Genomic DNA, 18,748 nt, shown 5'->3' on the forward strand with positions numbered 1-18,748 from the left:
CTCAGGGGCTCTGGTACCCCCAAGGCACAAGAGTCACATGCCAGGCCCCACCTCCAGCTGGAGGACAAATCCCTCGGAGGTCCCCTTCTGGTTGAAGCAGGGGCCCAATCTTCCTCGGTGTTCCATCCCTGAGCCTGCTGGGTTGGTGCAGGTGCACAGCCAGCCCACCTCTCCCTGCTCCACTGGAAGCCCCGTGAGCTCCCGGCAGCTGGGGCCCCTCGCCCTCACCCTTTCTATCATACGCAGCTCTGTGGAACCCTATAACCCTGCAGTGGTGCCTTGGGGCACCCCAGTGACAGGAGGGGGGGTTCTAAGTGGATCTTGGGGCCCCTCCAGCTCCCATGTAGAAAGGCTGAACAGCCCGGTGGCTGAGGGCACGGAGGCTACAGCCAGACTGCAGGATCCGAATCTGGCTCCACTGCTTATCTGCAAGTTCCCGGGCAGTGTCTTTACCCTCTCTCTGCCCTGCTTCCATCCTCTCAAAGACGCAGATAATATGAGGACCCTGCTCAGAGCGAAGCTGTGAGGTGACTACGTATATTGCTCAGAACAGTACCCGGTGCTGCATGAGCACCACACGCGTCTGCTAATAATGCTGTTGCATAACCAGAGAAATTGCATTGTAAGGTATTTCATGCTTTGGGTTTTGTGAAGATTCAGCTTAAAGAACTAGTTTGGAGCTAAAGAATGACTGAAAGCCACTGCTCCCTGCCCTCCTGCCCTGAGCTGTTGCCTCTCTAAGGAGGCGAAATCTACTGGTGCTTGTTCTAGAGGTTTCTCCTCTGGAAGCCAGGAGGCCCCCCAGGAAGTTGGTCGTGGGGAAGATGTGGAAGGCAGGTCCCTGGAACCTGTGGGTGGGCCGCGAGGGGCAGAAGGCACCTGCATGCCCAACAACTGGAGCTCCCGCTCGAAGGCCGTGTGCACGCGGTGGAAGGACTCGGCGGTGCTGGCGTCCAGCCCCACGTCCTCGGGCAGCTCGCGGTGCTTCTCGTCGATGAGGCCCAGGATCTCGGCACCTGTGTAGAAGTAGCGGTGCAGGTCGTAGGAGGCGGCCAGCAGCTGCATGCGCGTGTCGATGAGCTCCAGCAGGTCCGCCCACATCTCGTTCAGCCCGTCCTTCCACTCAGCAATGGTGGCTGCCTCACTGTGGCCCGCGTCGATGAGTCGCTCAATGAAGGCATTCATGTTGTCCACCCGCTCCTGGCCAATCGCCCCAGTCTCCCGTGCGAAGTCCCGGAACTTGTCCCGGAGCAGCTGGACATGGGGTAGAGAGACGTGGTTACCAGGGCTCGCGGGCAGGGTGCTGTCGTCACACTAGCTGCAGACCCACCCGGGCAGCAATGACAAACACGTGGAGCTGTGCTCTCACACCCTCCCCAGGGCGGCCTGAGCTCACACGGGTGTGTCTGCATCTCTATGCAGCACTTGGCAACCGGCAGCCACATTGTGCGTGTCTGAAATGACGGCTCCTGCGTCTACTGCATTCAGGGAAGACAAAGCAAGCGATTGCTGTGAGTACTCACAGTAACGTGGTCAAAGTCTTGCCCCATTTCGGAGGAAGAGGCCACGAGCTCCTTTTCTGTAATCCACTGCTCCAGGCCATCTGCCTCCCTCTTTAGCTGGAACAGGTGGTACATGTTCTCCAGCTTCCGCTTGCGTTCCTCTGCCAAGTCCTTCAGCCCCGCATACTGCTTGTCCACTTGCCCCTGAAGTCTGATGATCTGTTCCCTGGAATTCAAACCAAGAAAGCTCTCAGAGACGGTGACAGAGGGCCCAGAGCAGCCAGCTCAGAGGAGCCGACCTCCTCCTTCCCAGCCCGGCTGCAGGGAGAGGCGGGGAAGCGAAGCGCAGGAGACATGGCAGCGACTTCTACCGGGGAAGAGCTGGAGACAGAAGGAACCATCTCTTAGCCCATGAAGCCTCAGGAGATGACAGAAACATGTCCTCCCTGGAGGTGGTTCCAGCGACACAAAGGAGGAACTTCTCCATTATTCTTCCAAGGAGGCTGATGGAGCAGCGCTGTCTGAGCGGGGCTCCAGTAGTAGCAGGCCCTGCTCGGCTCCTCAGGGACATGCCATACCAGGGGTTCAGTCCTTGGGCTCCTTGGGAGATGCTAGGGTGCTGCTGAGGACCCACAGCTGTGGACACCCTAAAGGCAACTGAGGACAGAGCCACATGTGAGGGCAGCCTGAGGTGTCTGGCCCAATGGGCTCCCGTTTAGGCAGAACCCACACAACTGATGTGCCTAGAGGGATACAGGCTTTCTACCTTCACTCCCACGTGATGATTTTGCTGAGACACTGTGAGACCGTGAAGTACCTTCTGGACCATGAAAACAAACGCAAAGTTAGTCTTCAGTGTCTCTTAGCAGAGTCTAACTCTTCAAAAGATTGGAGCTCTCGGATCACCAAGAGGGTAGTTTTGCTATTCCATTTTCTGATCTTTTTGCAAACCAGGCCTTAGTCAGCCCTGTTTGAAGTTACTCACAAAAAAACCACAACATAAAAGGGAATGGGAAGGGTCAGCAGTCTAGAAAGAAGTTCTCAAACCCATAGCTTTTGGGAAAACTGTTTCTGTTTTCCCACTTGGACCTGAAGGGATCCTGTTGGTGGGGCCCCTGGCCTGATGCCCTGGGAGGCACACGCACCCCTCGGGGTGGCCTGCGGACAGTAGGCTCTGGGCCCGGCCGGCCAGCTGCTTGATGTTCCTCCCGTACTCCTCCACAGCCCGCTGCTGCCGCAGGTGCCGCTTCAGCATCACGATGGCACCCTCTTCATCCTAGGAGGCAGCGACTGTCAGTGCAAGCTCGGCCAGGCCCAGGGTGCAGCCCAGCTCCTGGAGGTGCCCAAGGTGCGGGGAGCCATGCTCACAGGACACCCACAGGAGAACCGCACACCACGCATTCCTGCTACTCTCATTTCCGGCAACGCCCGCACCTGCCTTCCTCTCGACTCCCCAGGTCTGATATCTGCGCTTCCAGGCCCAGCTCCAACCTTCTATCCCCTGAAAGCTTCCTATATCATTCCAGCTTTTAGAGACCCCCCCCCCCAACCTCACCTCTCACCCCCTCCCACCGTAGGTCATTGACACAGAATCCATGGCACAAAAAAGGTGAAGCACCCTTGGGTTAGAGCAAATCTCAGCTGGCACACAGGGCGGCAGCTGTGGTTCGCTGCAGCAGGGTCTTCTCAAGAGGTGGGGGGGGTCCCCGTGCAGGAGGGCTCCTCGGACACCCTCCCCAGGCTCCCACAAGGGATGTGATGGTGCCTCAGCTCCTGCTCTGGCCTCGGGCCCCTGCCTGGCACCCCAGCTGAGCCCACCTCGGGGCTCTCCTCGGATAGGACGTAGAGCTCCTGCTCGCTGATCCAGGCTTCGGCCTCGCCCGCGTCCAGGTAGTACTGCTGCGCCTCGCTGGCCTCCCGTAGGCGCTGCAGCCGCCCGGCCGCCGCCTCCTGCAGTGTCTCCCAGGAGCCCCGCAGCTGCTGCAGGCGCTCGGCAACATCCTGGCAGTCGATCTCCGCCGCCTCCACCAGCTGCTGCCCCCGCTGCAGCACGTCCTCGACGCGTGGCGCATGGCCCAGGATCTCGTTCTGCAGTGTCTGCGGCCGACAGCAAGGGCTCAGGGGGCGCCTCCCCGGGCGTACCTCGCCCTCCTGATCAGGGAGCTAGGGCCCAGCAAGCGGTGGCCAAAACTGCCCCTGGGCCTGGCCCTTCACGTGTCCTCCTCACCCTCCCGGGTCTCCTGAGACAAGCTCAGAAACGGGCACAGAGCTGCCAATCAGCGGAGGCAGCGGCGGCAGAGCCGGGCTGTCCAGGATCCCAGAGCCCCTGCTATTGACAGTCCCTGTTCTTTCTGTTTCAGAGCTTGATTTCTCAGTTGTACAAGGTGGGCAAAAGGAAAACAATTTTTAAATGGCCTTTTGATACCTTATTTTAGCAGCTTTCATTCCACATAAAACAATAGTCAACAGTTACTCCCTGTTCAGACTAGGATTTTGTTTTGTTTTTCTCCATTTCTATTTCTCAAATCTTTTGTGAGCTTTGTATTATTTCCCACTTGAGCCTCTGGTCATCAAAATGGCATTTTCCTCCCACTCTGGTGACTGGGTCACTTTTTTCTTCAGGAGGCCCACGCGTTACTCACTTTCTGGGTCCTACAGGCCGAGGCTAGCTGCTGCTTGCATGTGGGCTCTTGGCTCCTTACCCCTCATCTCCTCCCTTTCTAGAATTTCCCCACAGCCTTTGAAACCATCTGGAGGGCGGGGCCAAGAGCAGTACACATGGGCAGTACAGTGACATCAGCATTTAAAATATATAGAGATAGAAACATCCACAAGTCCCCTAACTTCCTGAAATGCATTTTTCTTTTTTCAAAGATTGGCACCTGGGCTAACAACTGTTGCCAATCTTTTTTTTTTTTTTTCCTGCTTTATCTCCCCAAACCTCCCTGTACACAGTTGTATATCTTAGTTGCATGTCCTTCTAGTTGTGGGATGTGGGACGCCACCTCAACGTGGCCTGATGAGTGGTGCCATGTCCGCGCCCAGGATCTGAACCCTGGGCCGCCGCAGCAGAGCACGCGAACTTAACCACTCAGCCACAGAGCTGGCCCCTGAAATGCATTTTTACACTTTATGCCCAGAGTCTCGATTCCAACAATTTCCCATGGTCTGTGCAATTATAGTCAAGCAGCCCATGGTGTCAGCCCCACTTGCCTCTTTACTTCCCCTGAGATCTTATGACCTCTCAAGGCATTTCCCTCTCTCTTTGTAAGTGGTTCCTGCCTAGGCTCCTGTGCAGTGTGCTTACTTAGGATGTCTCCTTCCCTGACTTCATTCATTCAACACGTATTTACTAAATTATTTTCTAGGTACCAGGCCCGGTTCTAGATTCTAGGGACAATACAGAAACAATATAAACAAAACCCTTGCCCTCATAAAGTTTACGCTCTACTAGAGGAAAGAGACAGTAAGCGTGTAAATAAGTGAATGAACGTAGATAATGGGTTCCCTGGAGTGGATGCAAGCCTGGACTGTCTGAAGGCCAAGGAGAGGGCCAGAAGAGCTGAACACTGTGAAGGAAGGCAAAAGTGAGAAGAGAGGGGAGTTAGAGGCAGACGGAGGCTGGATCAGACAGGACAGTGGTTCTTAACCCTGGTTGCACACTGAATAATCTGGGAATACAGACACAGCCAGGCCCTCAGCCCCAGAGATCCTAATTAATTGAACCAAGGTGGGGCCTGGTGATTCTAAATGCAGCCCGAATGGAGAACCATTCGGGTGGCACCTTGCAGGATTTGTTCTTGCCGCAATGAACAGCCATTAGAGCAGTGGTTCTCAAAGTGGGGTCCCAGGCCAGCAGCATCAATATCACTGAGGATCGTGATAGAAATGCAAATTACCAGGCTCTACTCCCAGCATTTGATTCAGTAGATTGGGGTGGAGCCCGGTCAACTGCACTTTAACAAGCCCTCTGGGTGAGTCTGACACACCAAAGATTGAGAACCACTGCAATAAAGGGAATGATGAAACGGGATTTCGGCTTTAGCTGGGCTAGCCTAACATAGTCTTTGCTAGGGCAGCCACGCTCTCCCAAGAAATTATATTCCCCTTCCTGATTAGGGGAATCCCATCCATATTTGTCTTGCCCTTTTCCTGAAATAGCAACCTTCAGCCAGTGGAGCTCAAAATTGCTTGGCAATAACACTTATTGAAGCTAGAGAGAGTCAACATCTTCAGTGTGGGAAAGACCAGAGTTGCCTCATTTTACAGTTGAGGAAACTGAGACCCTGAGGATACTGTCTTCTACCACCTCCCTCCTTTATCTGGAGGTTGTGGTGTTAACTGAACCCCTGCCCCCCGCCACCACCTTCCAGCTGAGGTCCCTGCGTGTGGCTGTCTGAACCTTAGTGACCAGATCATGTCAAGTGGAAGCAAAGGGCCGAAGGAGCTTTTAAGAAACCTCTTTGGACATAAACCATTCAGGCCCTTGCACAGTTGCTGGGTTCTGTGAGCTGATATTCTGGGGAAGGAGGTACTGTCTACCATGACCTTCCTTCCCCAAGGAGCTGCAATACAGACTGGTACTCGGGGACACACCGCTCTTCTCTGGGATAAGTTCCAGACTCTCCTTGCTCGTGGCTGCAGCTGCCACTTCCTGACCCGACCCAGACAGCAGACCAGGCAGGAGGGACTCTCTGCCCCAGAGTAGGCCAGCTCCTGGCCAAGCACAGAGGCACTGCCACCCTAGGTAGCTGGCCTTTGTGGAGGATGCAGGCTTCCCCTGCAACACTGATACAAGAGGAAATGTGTGTGCTCCCTTCTAGGATTCTGACCAGGGCCCCAGACGTTCCCAATCAGGCCTAAGTGAGAGCAGAAGAGCCGACAGATGTTAGCTCCAATGGTTCAGAGCCCAAGTTTAGTGACTTCCTAGTGGGGTTTGAGTTCCACAAGTATCCTCATGTATCCAGAGAAATGGGGCCTGCTTACCCCGAGGACACCCAACAGGCCAAACTCAGCCCTGGAAGAGGCAAGGCAGCGTTGGAGAGAAACCAGGAGCTATGTGGCCTCTCAGGGAGGCCATGGAAACAGAAGCTGTACAGCACATTAAACCCTAGCCAGGCCTCCAGGTCCTGTGCTCACCCGTGCCCTGATGGGTCTGAATGGCCCCAAATCCCAAAGCACCTGGACCCTCCCTCCTCTGTGGTCCTCCCAGAATTCTCTCTGCCATCACTGAACTGCTCTTTCTGCTACAAGACTACAAATACAGACTGGGCACCCCATAGCTACCGAGAAGAACAATAATCTGTAATCTGCTGTCACTGGCCTTCTGCAGGTCAGGGCTGGCTCTCCCTCCCTGGGCGGGGACGGGGTGGGGGTGGGGCAGGTGGGACTGACGAGGTGAGGCAGACTCACCTGGTTCTTCTTCATGAACAGCTGCACAGTTTGCAGATTAGTGCCATAGTCAACCGACTGGGCCAGAGGCAGCCTCTCCTCCACCCAGAGCTGTGGAGACCAGAAGGCAGGGGACAGCTGATGACAATCATGGCCACTCCTTCCCAACCACTCACCATGGGCCAGGCAGAGTTCTGCCTGCTGTGTCTCCCTGGTTCTTCCCAACACCCCATAAGGTTTTGCTCCCATTTTACAGATGGGGACATTTTGAAATTTTGAATTGGGGTTTCAGATCACTTGCTCCTGGTCACACAGGGGACAGGTAATGTAGCTGGATCTCAAACCCAAGTCTGTCTGGCCCTAAGGTCAATGAGTGAGTTACCGTTCAAAAAGCACTGGATTTAATTTTATGTATAATGTAATCATCACAACAACCCTATGAGATAAGAGGGTGAGAGGACCAGACATCTGCTGCCAAGGATCGCCCTGGGTGGCAGCCAGTTATCCTGACGGCAGCTGCCGGCTCAGCTGCTTGGGGCAGCGGTGAGGGGGCTGCAGCCAACGCACCGTCTCATCCTCTATATCCCGGCTGATCTGCAGCTTGGCTCTGGATGATTCCAGCTGCTTCTTCCTCCTCCCCAGGGGCTCCAGGAGGTTCAGGAACTGCTTCTCGATGCTCAAGTCCATGTCCCCCACCTCCTCTCCTTGTGAGGGCACCTGGGCAAACAGCTCCCCCAGCTCCTCCTTCCGCACGTTCACTTGGTCCTCCACACGCTGAGATGCAAGGGGACGGTGTCAGCACCAGCCTCGGCCCCTGGGCAGCCCCTCCCTCCTCTTCATCATCTGTATCCTACCCATCCTCACAGGCCTGGTTTGAGCTCAGCCTCCCCAGGAAGTCTCCCTGGACACCCCCTCATCTTCTCCTCCACGGAGCGTCTGTCCCATTCTTCTCACGTGTGCATTTATTAACCTGTTGGGACCCCTGTCTTACCCATTGCCAAGGGGTAGGAAATGGGTTGTGAACCAGGAGACATTTTTGCCCTATAAAGCAGACCCAGCTAAGAGGAATGGATGGAGTACTCTCTTTCAGGTTTCAGATTTGCTCCCCAAGATCCCCTCTATTCCAGTGTGCTTACGTGCCTTCAGCTTAGCCAACATCCGGTTGACGCTGGTCAGGTCCTTGCCCGGGTCATCCGACCGCAGCTGGTCCTCCATGGCGCTGATCCACTTGTTGAGGTCTGCGTGAGTCTGCGAGCGCAGGTCGGAGCTCCTGGCAGCTAAGAGGTGTTGGGCCTTCTCCTGCGTGGTGGTCTGAAGCTCATCCCAGAGCTGGTGCAAGGCTTCCAGCTTCTGGGACACCAGGGCTGCAAACTGGGGCTTCTCCTCCATCAGCTCCTTCCCTTCCTGTGTGAGGAAGGAGGAGAGCTCACCCTCTGAGCTGGGCAGCCTTGGAGCAGCCCTGCTCCAGGTGGGTGCAAGGGCCTAACCGAGGGGAGGTCAGTGAGGCAGAATCTGCCTGGAACTCAGGCAAGGCTCAGCTAAAAGACTATGCATACCCAGAGTCATCTGCCGTGGAAGGTGGGACAGGGGGAGATGTGGTTGGGAGACTGCAGTATGGGGAGCTGCAGACAAGGGTCAGCGGGTACTCAAATTTTTTTAGATTAAAAAAAAAAAATCCAAGATCCATGCAGTCACAACCAGCCTGGAAACCTCCGTGTGAACTGCACTCTCTCGAGCTCATCTTCCCAGAGGCTGTGCACTAACCTTTGGTGATATCTTTCAGTTACTGGGTTTGTCCATCTGTTTTTCACCTGCATAAACGGACCTCTTTTGGGTGGGTGCAGTATGCTCTGACTTGGGCCCAGGAATACATAGTGCTAATAACAGTCAATCCTTACGGAGTGCCTAAGGATGCCAAGCACTATTCTAAGTGCTTTATGCTCACAACCCCCTGGGGGAGGTCTGTTAGCATCTTCATTTGACAGATGAAGACTCTCAGGCACAGGGAGGTGGAGGAGTCAGAGTGCCTGGCTTAGAGCCTGCACCCTGTACCACCGTGGAATGGCCTCATGTGGACCGCAGGCCTGATTCTTCCCAGACAGTCACAGCAGGGAGAAGCAAGGGTACCTCATCCCCAGATCTGACTCCAGCCGCATTTTGACTTGGGCCCCTGGGCAAGCTCATTACCAAGTGGACTCTTGGTTCCCCATCTACAAGCGGGGGTGAAAGACCACTCCCTGGGGGTTGTGCCCATCCAAACGGTGAAGGTCAGTGGCCCCCTGGACCTCTTGGCTCATCTCACATATTGCCCTGTGCCTGGGCAGAACAGTGTGGGGCCCTGGTGAGGATGATGGAAGGCAAACAGAGGTAAATGCCTTCCTGGCACTGGGGAAGCTGAAGCTCTAACTAGGGTGTCCTCAGTGTCCAGGACTGTCCCCAGACTCAGGTCACCCAGAGGAGGCACCAATTCTGACCAGGCTTAACAGGACTACACTATCAGGAGATCTGAAAGTTTAACTACTATTCAGAGAGGTTTTTTACTTCTAAGTCCTATACTGTCCAGCAAGCTTCAGGACAGTGTCTATGCCCTGGGTGAAGCCCATTCAAGTAAGTCTAGCTGAGCAGAGAGCCTCCACCACTCGCTTTACTTACTGCGTCGATGTTCTCCAGCCACCCTTGGTGGGAAGCCAGCTCTGCCGCAAACGCCTGGTGCTTCAGCCATTTGTTATGAAGGTTTCGCGCTTCATCATAGGAGACATCCGGAGATGTCAGCAGCGTGTCATTGATCCAGAGAGTCAGCTGTGGGTAGAAAGAGTGAGTCCAAGGGTCCCTGATGCACCTCTTTGGCCAGGGGCTCAGGGCAGGACCTGCTGCCCACCTCTGGCTGCAGACAGAGAAGGCCGAGGGGAGGAAGTACGAACACAGCAGGGTAAGGGTACTACTCTCCACTTGGATCCCTCCCAGCACAGGCAACTTAACCCATATTGTCTCAGGGCTAAAAGATGTGCACTGGTGGTCTCCCCCACCAGAGTGTGTGCTGTGACACCAGGGATGTTTATTCTTCTCTCCATAGTTCCAGGACCTAGGACAAGGCCCGACCCATTACAGGAACTCAACGTGTGTTTACTGAATGGATAGATAAATCCACCTTTTGGCAGTAGGGTGAGAAATCATCAATAAACACAGGGAAAATATTAGTGGAGGAAGAAGCCAAGGGCAGATCCTATAATTAACAATGAGGGATGGACTGTGATGAGTATCCAATGTTTCCAAGATGTCCTGGCACTATACCAAGGCAGGTTTGTGCCAAGGGCAGAAGGAGACAAAAACAAAGTCATTTGGGCTGAGTGGAAAGGGGCATGAAGATGGGAGCAGGAAAGAGGTCATGGAAAGCCCCATTCCACGTGGAAGTACTGTCAACAGAGGGACTGGGAGTACAGGTTAAAGCCCTACCCTGTGTAGCTCAGCCCAGGCTGAACAAGAACCTTCTGAGTCAGCCGTTCTCCAACTGGGAGGCTTGTTGAAAATGCTGCTTTCTCTCTCTCACTCATTAAGATTCTGATTCATCTGGGCCCATGTGGGGCCCAGGAGTCTGAATTTCACTAGGGCCAGGACTGGCTCCATAATTTCCAGGGCCCAGTACAAAATGGAAATGTTCAAAATTATTAAGAATTTCAAGATGGCAACAGCCGAGCACTAAACTAAACATGGGGCCTTTCTAAGCACTGGGCCCTGTGTGAATGCACAGGTCGCATGTCCTTGAAGCCAGCTCTGACTAGGGCTCTAGGTGACTCTAACGTAGATAGTCCTCAGGTCACTCTTTGAGAAACCTTGTCCTAGACTTGACAAATTAAAAGATACCTTTACAGATTTGAAAAAAATAATTGTAGAACCTAAGATTCTAGAAGATGACCTAAGCTGCCAAGTACCCAGAGTTCTCCACCCATGGGATCCCAGACTCCTGAGTTAGAAAGGATCCCTGTGGACTTCCCACCTCTAGGGCACTTTGCTCCTTGAAAGGAATCTCCTGCAAAGGGGCCTGCCTTGCTGGAGCCTCACCTCCTGGCAGTTCTGGAGAAAGTTCTGGAGCGCCAGGTTGTCTCTCAGAAGATCTGAGGCCTCCTGGGCCTTCTCATTGTTCTTCTTGTGCCTAGAAGGGAAGCCAGAAGCTGTAGTCACAACAGTGCTGAGCCTGGGGTCCTTGCACAGCATCCCAGCCCTACCTGGCTCCTGCCCTGTGACCCGGGGAGCGGAGAGTACCTGTCCTCAATAAGCTGCACCTTCTCCTTGATCTTGTCTGAGTAGAGGTTTCCCTCAGCTACCAGAATGTTTCCAGAGTCCACAGGACTCAAGACCTTATCCCGGTTGTTCTCCATAGATGCCAAGAAATCCTCAAACTTCCGGATCCCCGCCTCTGCAGCTTCTAGGGAGTCTGGGGGCTCCAAGTGAGCCAGAGTATATTCCTGTTGAAGCAAGTTTCCAGACAAGGCATGAAGACAAGCTCAGGAGGTGGTGAGGGCACCTGCCAGGCAGGAGGTCCATGTGCAGCCATACAGGCTACAGCGTGAATGGCACCCCCTGGAGTTGTACAAGGAAGAAGCTTTCAGGCCTTGTCACCCCACCCCCACCCAAGGGCACCTGATGAACAGTGTGCCTAGAGCCACAGGGAAGGGTAACTACCCAAGCGAAAAGTCGCTTCTCTAGCCTCTAACTGACCCAAAAACAAGGCACAGTTTGGGACACAAGGCTGGAAAAGGCACATGATAAGGAACAAAGAGGACTGTCCCCCTAATTAGTGGCTAGAGAGTCCAAGAAAAGCATAATTTGGTCCCTGAGTCCTGTAGCACATTCAAAGACTCACCTGTGCTATTACCCAGGGCAGCCCCCCCTCTCTGCCCCCAGCCCTGAATGCCTCTCTCTACCTGGTTGCTGAGGATGGCTTCAGCCTGCTTGGCATCCTTCTGGAACTCCTGGAAGCCGAGGCACTGGGCAAGGGAGCGGCCGCGGCTATCCCACATCCGATGCAGGGCATCCCAGCCACTATACAGGCCTTCCAGCCGCTGGCCCAGGAGCAGGTACTCTGGGTCTGTCTGGCCATGGATCACCGTCTCTCCAGAGGCCTTGATGTGATGGAAGTTCTCTTGATGCCTGTCAATGTCGTCCTTGATGGCCGCATGCTGCTGCAGGAGCTGCTCGGCCTCCGGGAGGGACTCGGGTGTGTCCTCGGAGGCCACAGCCTTCTGGGTCACGGACAGCCAGGACTGGAAGTTATCCAGATCCTGCAAGAAGGCCTGTAGCTGGCTGGCTTCACCCAGTGAGGCCTCCTGGCCCTCCAGGGCTCGCTGCAGGCCCTGCCACAGCTCCTCCACATACTTCTGCCGCTGGCCAATGTCATCTCTCTGCTCAGGGTGTGACTCCATCAGCTGCAGCGACTCACGCTCTAGGGTACTCATGCGGGCCTTGATGGCAGTCACATCGTGCTCCAGCCCTGACAACTTCCGCTGGATGGCGATGACGCCTGCCAGGTCTCGGCTGAGGTCCTTTGTGGACTCCACTACCTTCGTTTTGTCCATGATCCACTTGCTGGTCTCCTCGCAATCCACGCAGTAGTTGTGCACCCGGAGAGCTGAGTCTACTTTTCCCCGCCGTTCTGCCACCATGGCCTGGAATGCATGCCACCTGCCAAGGGGGACACAGCGGGGGCACAGAGAGACACCATCTTCCTTAACTCTTTCCACAGGGCATCCCTTCCCAGATTTCCCACCAGAGTCTCTCCCCACAGATCTCGCATGCCGAAAAAAAATCATCTACCCAAAAAACTGTGGTGAGTAAAATTCATTTATCCAGTTTTACCCAAGATATATATGACCAATATGATCTTTCCATCAGCCGGAGGCGAGCAGTGATGTGATTCCAACCATAAGTAAAGGAACATGACACTTAGGTAGGCTCTTTAATGTAGTTAAATTTCAGGCAAATATATGACCTCCCCAGATTTTGTGAAATACTGAAAATAATTAGAAAGCCCACATTATGAACTTCAAGAACGCTTCAGGACAAAGGGTCCCAGCTGCCCTGGGGGAACTACGAAAATGCCTAAGACCATGTTCAACATGCCCAGGGCCAGAAAAAGTCACCCTGGCTCTAAGAGACAAGAGGCCTGATGAAGAAAAGGAGGAGGAAGAGGAAGTAGGGAGGGGAGAAGCTGGGATTATAATTAAAATAGATGACATGATCTTAACCTTCAAGCGCAGTGCTGGAATGAAACTGGGAAACGTGCAAAGTTCTGGCAGATGTGCTAGGGGCCTGAGGTTGGTCTGCAGCCCACAATAAGCCTCTTCTAAAGAGCTGCCCATCAGCCTGGGCCCAGACCCCCAGGAACACCTGCCTTGGGCCTGGGTTTACTCATTCTACATTACTGTACCACATAAGCACACGAGAGTATGCTGAATGCCCATTCACGAATCAAACCCATCTCTCTTGAATACCCCCAAGGTTTAACCATTACGTTAGCCTTTAGGATAATATAGACATAGCCAGACTTTGCCTTATGGACTGTACAATTTAGAGAGAAAGTAAGAGCTCTCAAAATAAGCTCACAAAATAAGTACAGTACTATGTACACAGCACATACCAGGCAAAGGGGACTAAGGGAGCTGTAGGAGCAATGGGGTGATGGTGGCAGGTTGTGTGATGGTCTTCTGAGCTGTATCTCAGTGACCAGATCTCTAGAGCCTCCACTGGAGTGATCAATAAGGTGGGGCCCTGAGTACCTCTCTCATCTTTGCATCCCCAGGATCTAGGGGCTTGGGGTGGAGGGACTTGGCAGACGGACTGGATAGAGTACGCTGTGGGCATTTCCAAGGTGTGACAACAGCTGCTGTCCGGATTGAAAGACAGGTCTGCAAAGAGAAGTGGGAGATAGGCTGGGAAGGATCGAGACTATCAGGAGAGAGAGGAGCAAGAGCCCAAAGATTGCTCAGCTCCCCTCCTAGACTGTAAAGAATTCTGTGCCTGGCATGCAGATGGTGCTGAGGCTGGGAAGTCAAAGGAAAGGAGCTGAAGATTTTCTCCAAGTTGGTCTGAAACCACCAGGAGGCGATAGTGAGGTGCTCCAGGGCTGTGAGATCTCCTGGCCCCATCCAGAAGCCACGGGAGAGGGTCTGGCTGTGCCCCAGGCAAGAGGCCCCATGGTGACTTCCCAGGCTTTTCCTGGTGTGACCTCACTGGAGCCGCCAAGCAGAGGCCACACAGGGGACACCTTGGGGTTTGGGTCTAGTCTGCCTCCCAAACCCTCTATTGCACCATCTCCAAGAGGGAGGAAGTTGACAAAGCCGCTCGAGTCAGCACTGGCCAGGCCATGCTGGGAATCCAGGTTTGGTCCTGGGCCCAAGATTATTACAAAAATGGTCAAGTGGAATGCGTACTGTGGAAGGTGATCATGCATTCAATAAGTGTTTGAATGACTCATATGTGCCAAGCTTGGCAGAAGATATTTCAGTTTTGTCCTGTTCACTCATTCACTAAGCATTTATCACGCAGCCATCACGTGCCTTGTGCCAGGCACTGTTCTAAGCTCTGGGATACAGCGATGAGCCAAGTAAAGGGCTTGCTCTCATTGGAGTAGGGCAGAGACAAATCAATGAGTCTACAACCCATCAGGTGCTGACAAGTACAAAGAAAAAATAAAGGTAATAGGATAGAAGCAGAGGGGCTGAGAGGGAGGGAGGAATTTAATATTTCAATTGAGTGGTCAGTGAGGACTGCTCCAATAAGCTGACATGTGAGCTGCCATCTAAATAAAGTAAGGGAGTAAGCCAAATGGATATCTGGGAAAAGAACATTGCAGACAGAGAGAACCTCAGACAATAATGTGCCTGGTGCGCAATACATGAAGATTTGCTTGTAGTCTGGTAGGAAAGTTCTTCAGGACCAAAGTAATTATAAAACAAAGCAGAATGTGAAGCTCAAAACCAGTAAGAGGAGGGAAAGATAGATTTTCATCTGGGACTCTGGGCAGGAGAGGAATGTGGCCTGGCCTAAAGGACGGACAGGACTGGAAGTATGTAGTTGGAGGAGGACGCACTCTGGGAGAGAGCACAGCGCGGGCATGGAGGCAAGACTGCTAGTGGAGGCGAAGAACGATAGTTGTTTAAAAAATATCTGAAGAGCTATTGCATGAAAGAAGAATCAGAATAAGTTTTGATCTCTCTAAAGGGCAGAGCCAGAACCAGTGAGTACAAATTTCACTTCAATCTGAGATCACACTTTCTAAGTGAAAGGAGTTGTCCCAAATTGGATTGGATTGGTTGCATGGTGAGGGGGTGAGCTCCCCATCCCTGGAAATGTCTGTGCAGGGGCACAGGCTGTGTGGGCACGTCGCTAGACTAGATGACTTCTCAGGCACCTTTCAACTCTCAGATTTAACGGAAAGCCATCTTCCCAGTCCATCCCTTAGGTCCTCTCTCACCTGAGGATGGCAAGTTCCTTATGCATTTCACTTAGGAAGGTGCATGGCTTAGGGTCTTTAAAGATCAACATTCTCTGACTACAGCTCATTAAGGCAACTGATGTATAGCTGACAACTTCTTCCTGTGTCTCGCATATGTGCACACTCTTGCACACGCACCCCCGTTACCGCCAAACCTAAAGAGCAAAGAGGCGTTCTCCTCCTCTGCAGAAACCTCACAGTTACAAAGGAATCCCTGAACTACATCCCCTACATTCCCATCTTTGGAGGCTGAGACAGTCGGCCTCGTTCTAGTGGCTCTGAAGTGTCCCAGTCGCCCCCTGCCTCCCAGTAGGCCCCTCCAGAGTCTCCACCATGCTGACCCTTTTCTTCCCTCACTCCATCTCAGACTGCCTGAGGCCGAGCAGGGCTTGGGCACAGTGTAGGGAAAGGGGCAGGCCATGGGGAGGTGGTGACCACGCAGCATTGTGTGTGTGGGGCCCCAGGGAACACACGTGTGCTGTCCTCCGAGATCCCGAGGAAGCCCTGGGCAGTTAGGCCCTGTACTGAGAGCTCCTCTGGGCCTGTTTTTTGTTCTAGCTACACAGCGTGCTCAAGGCTTCCTGCTAATTCTCTTCTTCACTCAAGCCAGCCTCATGATCGAGACTGCAATTTGGCACAGACAGGAGCTTTCTTTTGTGGACAGTACTTAAGAGCTGTCAGAAAGCAATTTTCCCTGCCTAAGAATGTCCGGGGCAATGTGGCATGAGTACCATATGGCCTGATTCTACGGGCACACTCAGAATGTCTCCTCTTTCACACAGGATACCCACCCCCCACCAAAGGCATAGCATTTGCAGCTCTGTGAACACATCTCTCTCTCCCTCCCTGGGACAATCACCACCCAGGTCCCTCCTCCTTGCTGCTGCAGCTCCAGCGTCAGAAGGAGACCGTGGCTGAGAAAGACAGGAGCTCTGAGGGCTCAAACCTGGGAGTGCATAGGATGCGTCCTGACTTCTAGGCCACATCCCTGGGGGTGTGTCATGTGCCAAGAGGAGATGCCCCCAGCCCCCAACCCTACCGACACCCCACCTGGTGTTCAGGTTGTCTTGGTACTTCTTCACTTCCCCACTGCGTGGGTGGCCACTCTCTACCAGGCTGTTGGCAGCAGAGTTCACGCCTTCAATCTGAGCCATCAACGACTTCATCTCCTGGTCCAGAATGTCAAACCTGATATGGACAGAGAAAATGAGGACTGGAGAGGCAGCAGCAGGCACTTCATTGCCAGTGGCCACCCAGTCTCCAGAACATGTAGCTCCTGCTTTCTCCCTCCACCTCCTAAATAATTTGACCAGGTAAGGGAGAAGAGAGGAGAAAGATATGCTGACACACCCTATTTTCTGGTTCATGGGTCCAGTTTCATGGTTTAGCATTTCCTGGATCAGGCTAGGAGAGAGCTGGTTACTTACTACATGGGCCACTGGCTCAAGAGAGAGGTGTTGGGGAACAAAGAGGTGTGTGTGGGGGGCTAATCGCCACAGAGACTACCTGGCATGCCTACCAGTTGCTGCTCTGAGACCCTAATTCCACTGCCCTGACATCTTGACCTGAAGGATACCCTCCCCAGGCAGGTGCTCTGTCCCTGAGCAGGAGAAGGGAGAGCTGCTGTGGGGAGGGGCACTGTGTGGTTATAAAAACTGACCCTTCTGGGATAGGAGCCCAGGTCTATCCAGCATCAGTGTGAGACCACCTCAGCATGCTCCCAGGAATGTCCTCTTCTCCTCGACTCTCCGGATTCTGTACTTAGAATGCTAGAGTGCCACACAAACTGGGGGCATGCCTTCCCATGCTGGAGTGTGGATGGCACCGAAACAGCAGAAATGAGGATGGCCTTGAAGACTGGTGGTTTGCACACCGGTCTGCGGCCCTCAGGGTTCTGTGGCTTAGTGGCTGCCACAAAAAGCTAGAGCTTATGGGGTTCCAGCCTCTCTCCTCCCCATTAACCAGGTCAGCTCCCCTTTCCTCTGTGTTATATGTCAGAATTCTAGATACAGTTCATTTGAACAAAGGCTGCTATAGCTGAAAGTAGTCAAATACTTGGACTGGAAAGAGCCCCTTGGTTTTATTTTGAGGAAGGCCCCAGGGGATGAAGTACCCAAAGCCACAGAGTCAGATTAGAACTCATGACTCCTGGTACCTGGGTATCCTATGACCTCACAGAGACCCTTGTTGACCCAGAGGCTGTTCCCACGCTAGGGAGAGGGGGACTGCAGCTGTTGTTCGTGGAGGCAAGGAAGAGAAGGGTCAGCTCTGACCTGTGCTGCACGACCTCCAGGTCCTCCAGCGTGTCTGGGATATCCATCTGGTCCAGCCACTTCTCCTTCTCACCCATCCACAGCTGACAGGCATCTGTCTCCCCAAACACTGTATACAGGTCTAGGGCGTCCTGCAGCCTCCGCTGACGTAGGTCCGCCTGAGCCACCACCTGCTGGTAGAGCTCCTGGAGGGCCTGCAGCCGATTGGTCACATCTGGGGAATCCCGAAACTCTTGTGGGAACTCCTGGGCCTGCTGCTCCAGGTGCTTCATCACCTCGTGGCTCTCCTCCAGCTCCTCCAGGAAGTCCTTGTGCTTTTTCCTCAGGGCCCGCGTGGCCCCTTCATCCTGCCCCACGTCTTCGCCTGAGAGCAGCCGGTGGGCATCCTGCAGCCAGGCCTTCAGTTCATCCGCATCGCCCTGGAACTGGAAGAAGTTCTCAGCATCCTGGAGGTTCTTCTTACGAAAGGCAGCCAGCTCCTTCAGCTGGTCCCACTGGGTGGCCACCTCCTTGATTCGGGCCTCGATCTGTGGGTACCCAAACTGCTTGCGAGTGACCATGCCTTCAGCTTCCTGGAAGATCTGCCCCAGGTGGGCGTCCAGCCCACGGAGCTCATCCTCAAAGGCCTTGTGCTTGCGTTGCAAGCTGAGCACGCTGGTCAGGTCCTTGCCGTAGTCCAGGGAGGAGTAAATCTGCTCCTTCTCCTTGATCCAGCTCTCAGCCTCATCCATTTCCCAGAAGAACTTCCAGAGCCGCTTGGACTGCTCCAGCTGGGCCTTCCGCCCAGCTGCCATGTTGCTCAGCTCTGCAAAGCACTGCTCCAGGTGGCTGACACGGTCCTGGATGACCTGGGGGTCACAAGGCTGGTACCCTGGGAGGAATTGGAGCAGGGAGGACAAAAGGGGTAAGAGTTTCATCGATGGGCAAGCTTCAGACCAGCCGTCAGGCTAGAACCACACAACCAGCCTTCTCAGTGGGGCTTTAGGATTGGAGGCAGGGATTCCCAGCTGCTCAGAGGGCAGGCCACTTTCTTTATAATTAATTCCCACTAAAACTTCAGGAATAAGGGAGGTTACAAGTTGAGTCAGCTC

General features: G+C 53.8%; 1 protein-coding gene across 1 annotated transcript in view; it reads right to left on the minus strand.

The window, feature by feature from the left end:
• SPTB (spectrin beta, erythrocytic) overlaps window positions 1–18,748 on the minus strand; it is a 61,897-nt gene that overhangs the window by 20,125 nt on the left and 23,024 nt on the right. The window contains exons 13-25 of the mRNA XM_046646939.1: window positions 17,658–18,528; window positions 16,435–16,572; window positions 11,816–12,572; window positions 11,154–11,356; window positions 10,953–11,043; window positions 9,546–9,692; window positions 8,034–8,297; window positions 7,461–7,667; window positions 6,915–7,004; window positions 3,321–3,599; window positions 2,648–2,778; window positions 1,524–1,728; window positions 880–1,254 (exon numbers count right to left, since the gene is read on the minus strand). Coding sequence (XP_046502895.1) covers window positions 880–1,254; window positions 1,524–1,728; window positions 2,648–2,778; window positions 3,321–3,599; window positions 6,915–7,004; window positions 7,461–7,667; window positions 8,034–8,297; window positions 9,546–9,692; window positions 10,953–11,043; window positions 11,154–11,356; window positions 11,816–12,572; window positions 16,435–16,572; window positions 17,658–18,528 — 3,758 coding nt within the window. The remainder of the gene's footprint in view (window positions 1–879; window positions 1,255–1,523; window positions 1,729–2,647; window positions 2,779–3,320; window positions 3,600–6,914; window positions 7,005–7,460; window positions 7,668–8,033; window positions 8,298–9,545; window positions 9,693–10,952; window positions 11,044–11,153; window positions 11,357–11,815; window positions 12,573–16,434; window positions 16,573–17,657; window positions 18,529–18,748) is intronic.

Source organism: Equus quagga, chromosome 20 (assembly GCF_021613505.1).
Source record: "Equus quagga isolate Etosha38 chromosome 20, UCLA_HA_Equagga_1.0, whole genome shotgun sequence".
Classification (NCBI taxonomy): Eukaryota; Metazoa; Chordata; class Mammalia; order Perissodactyla; family Equidae; genus Equus; species Equus quagga.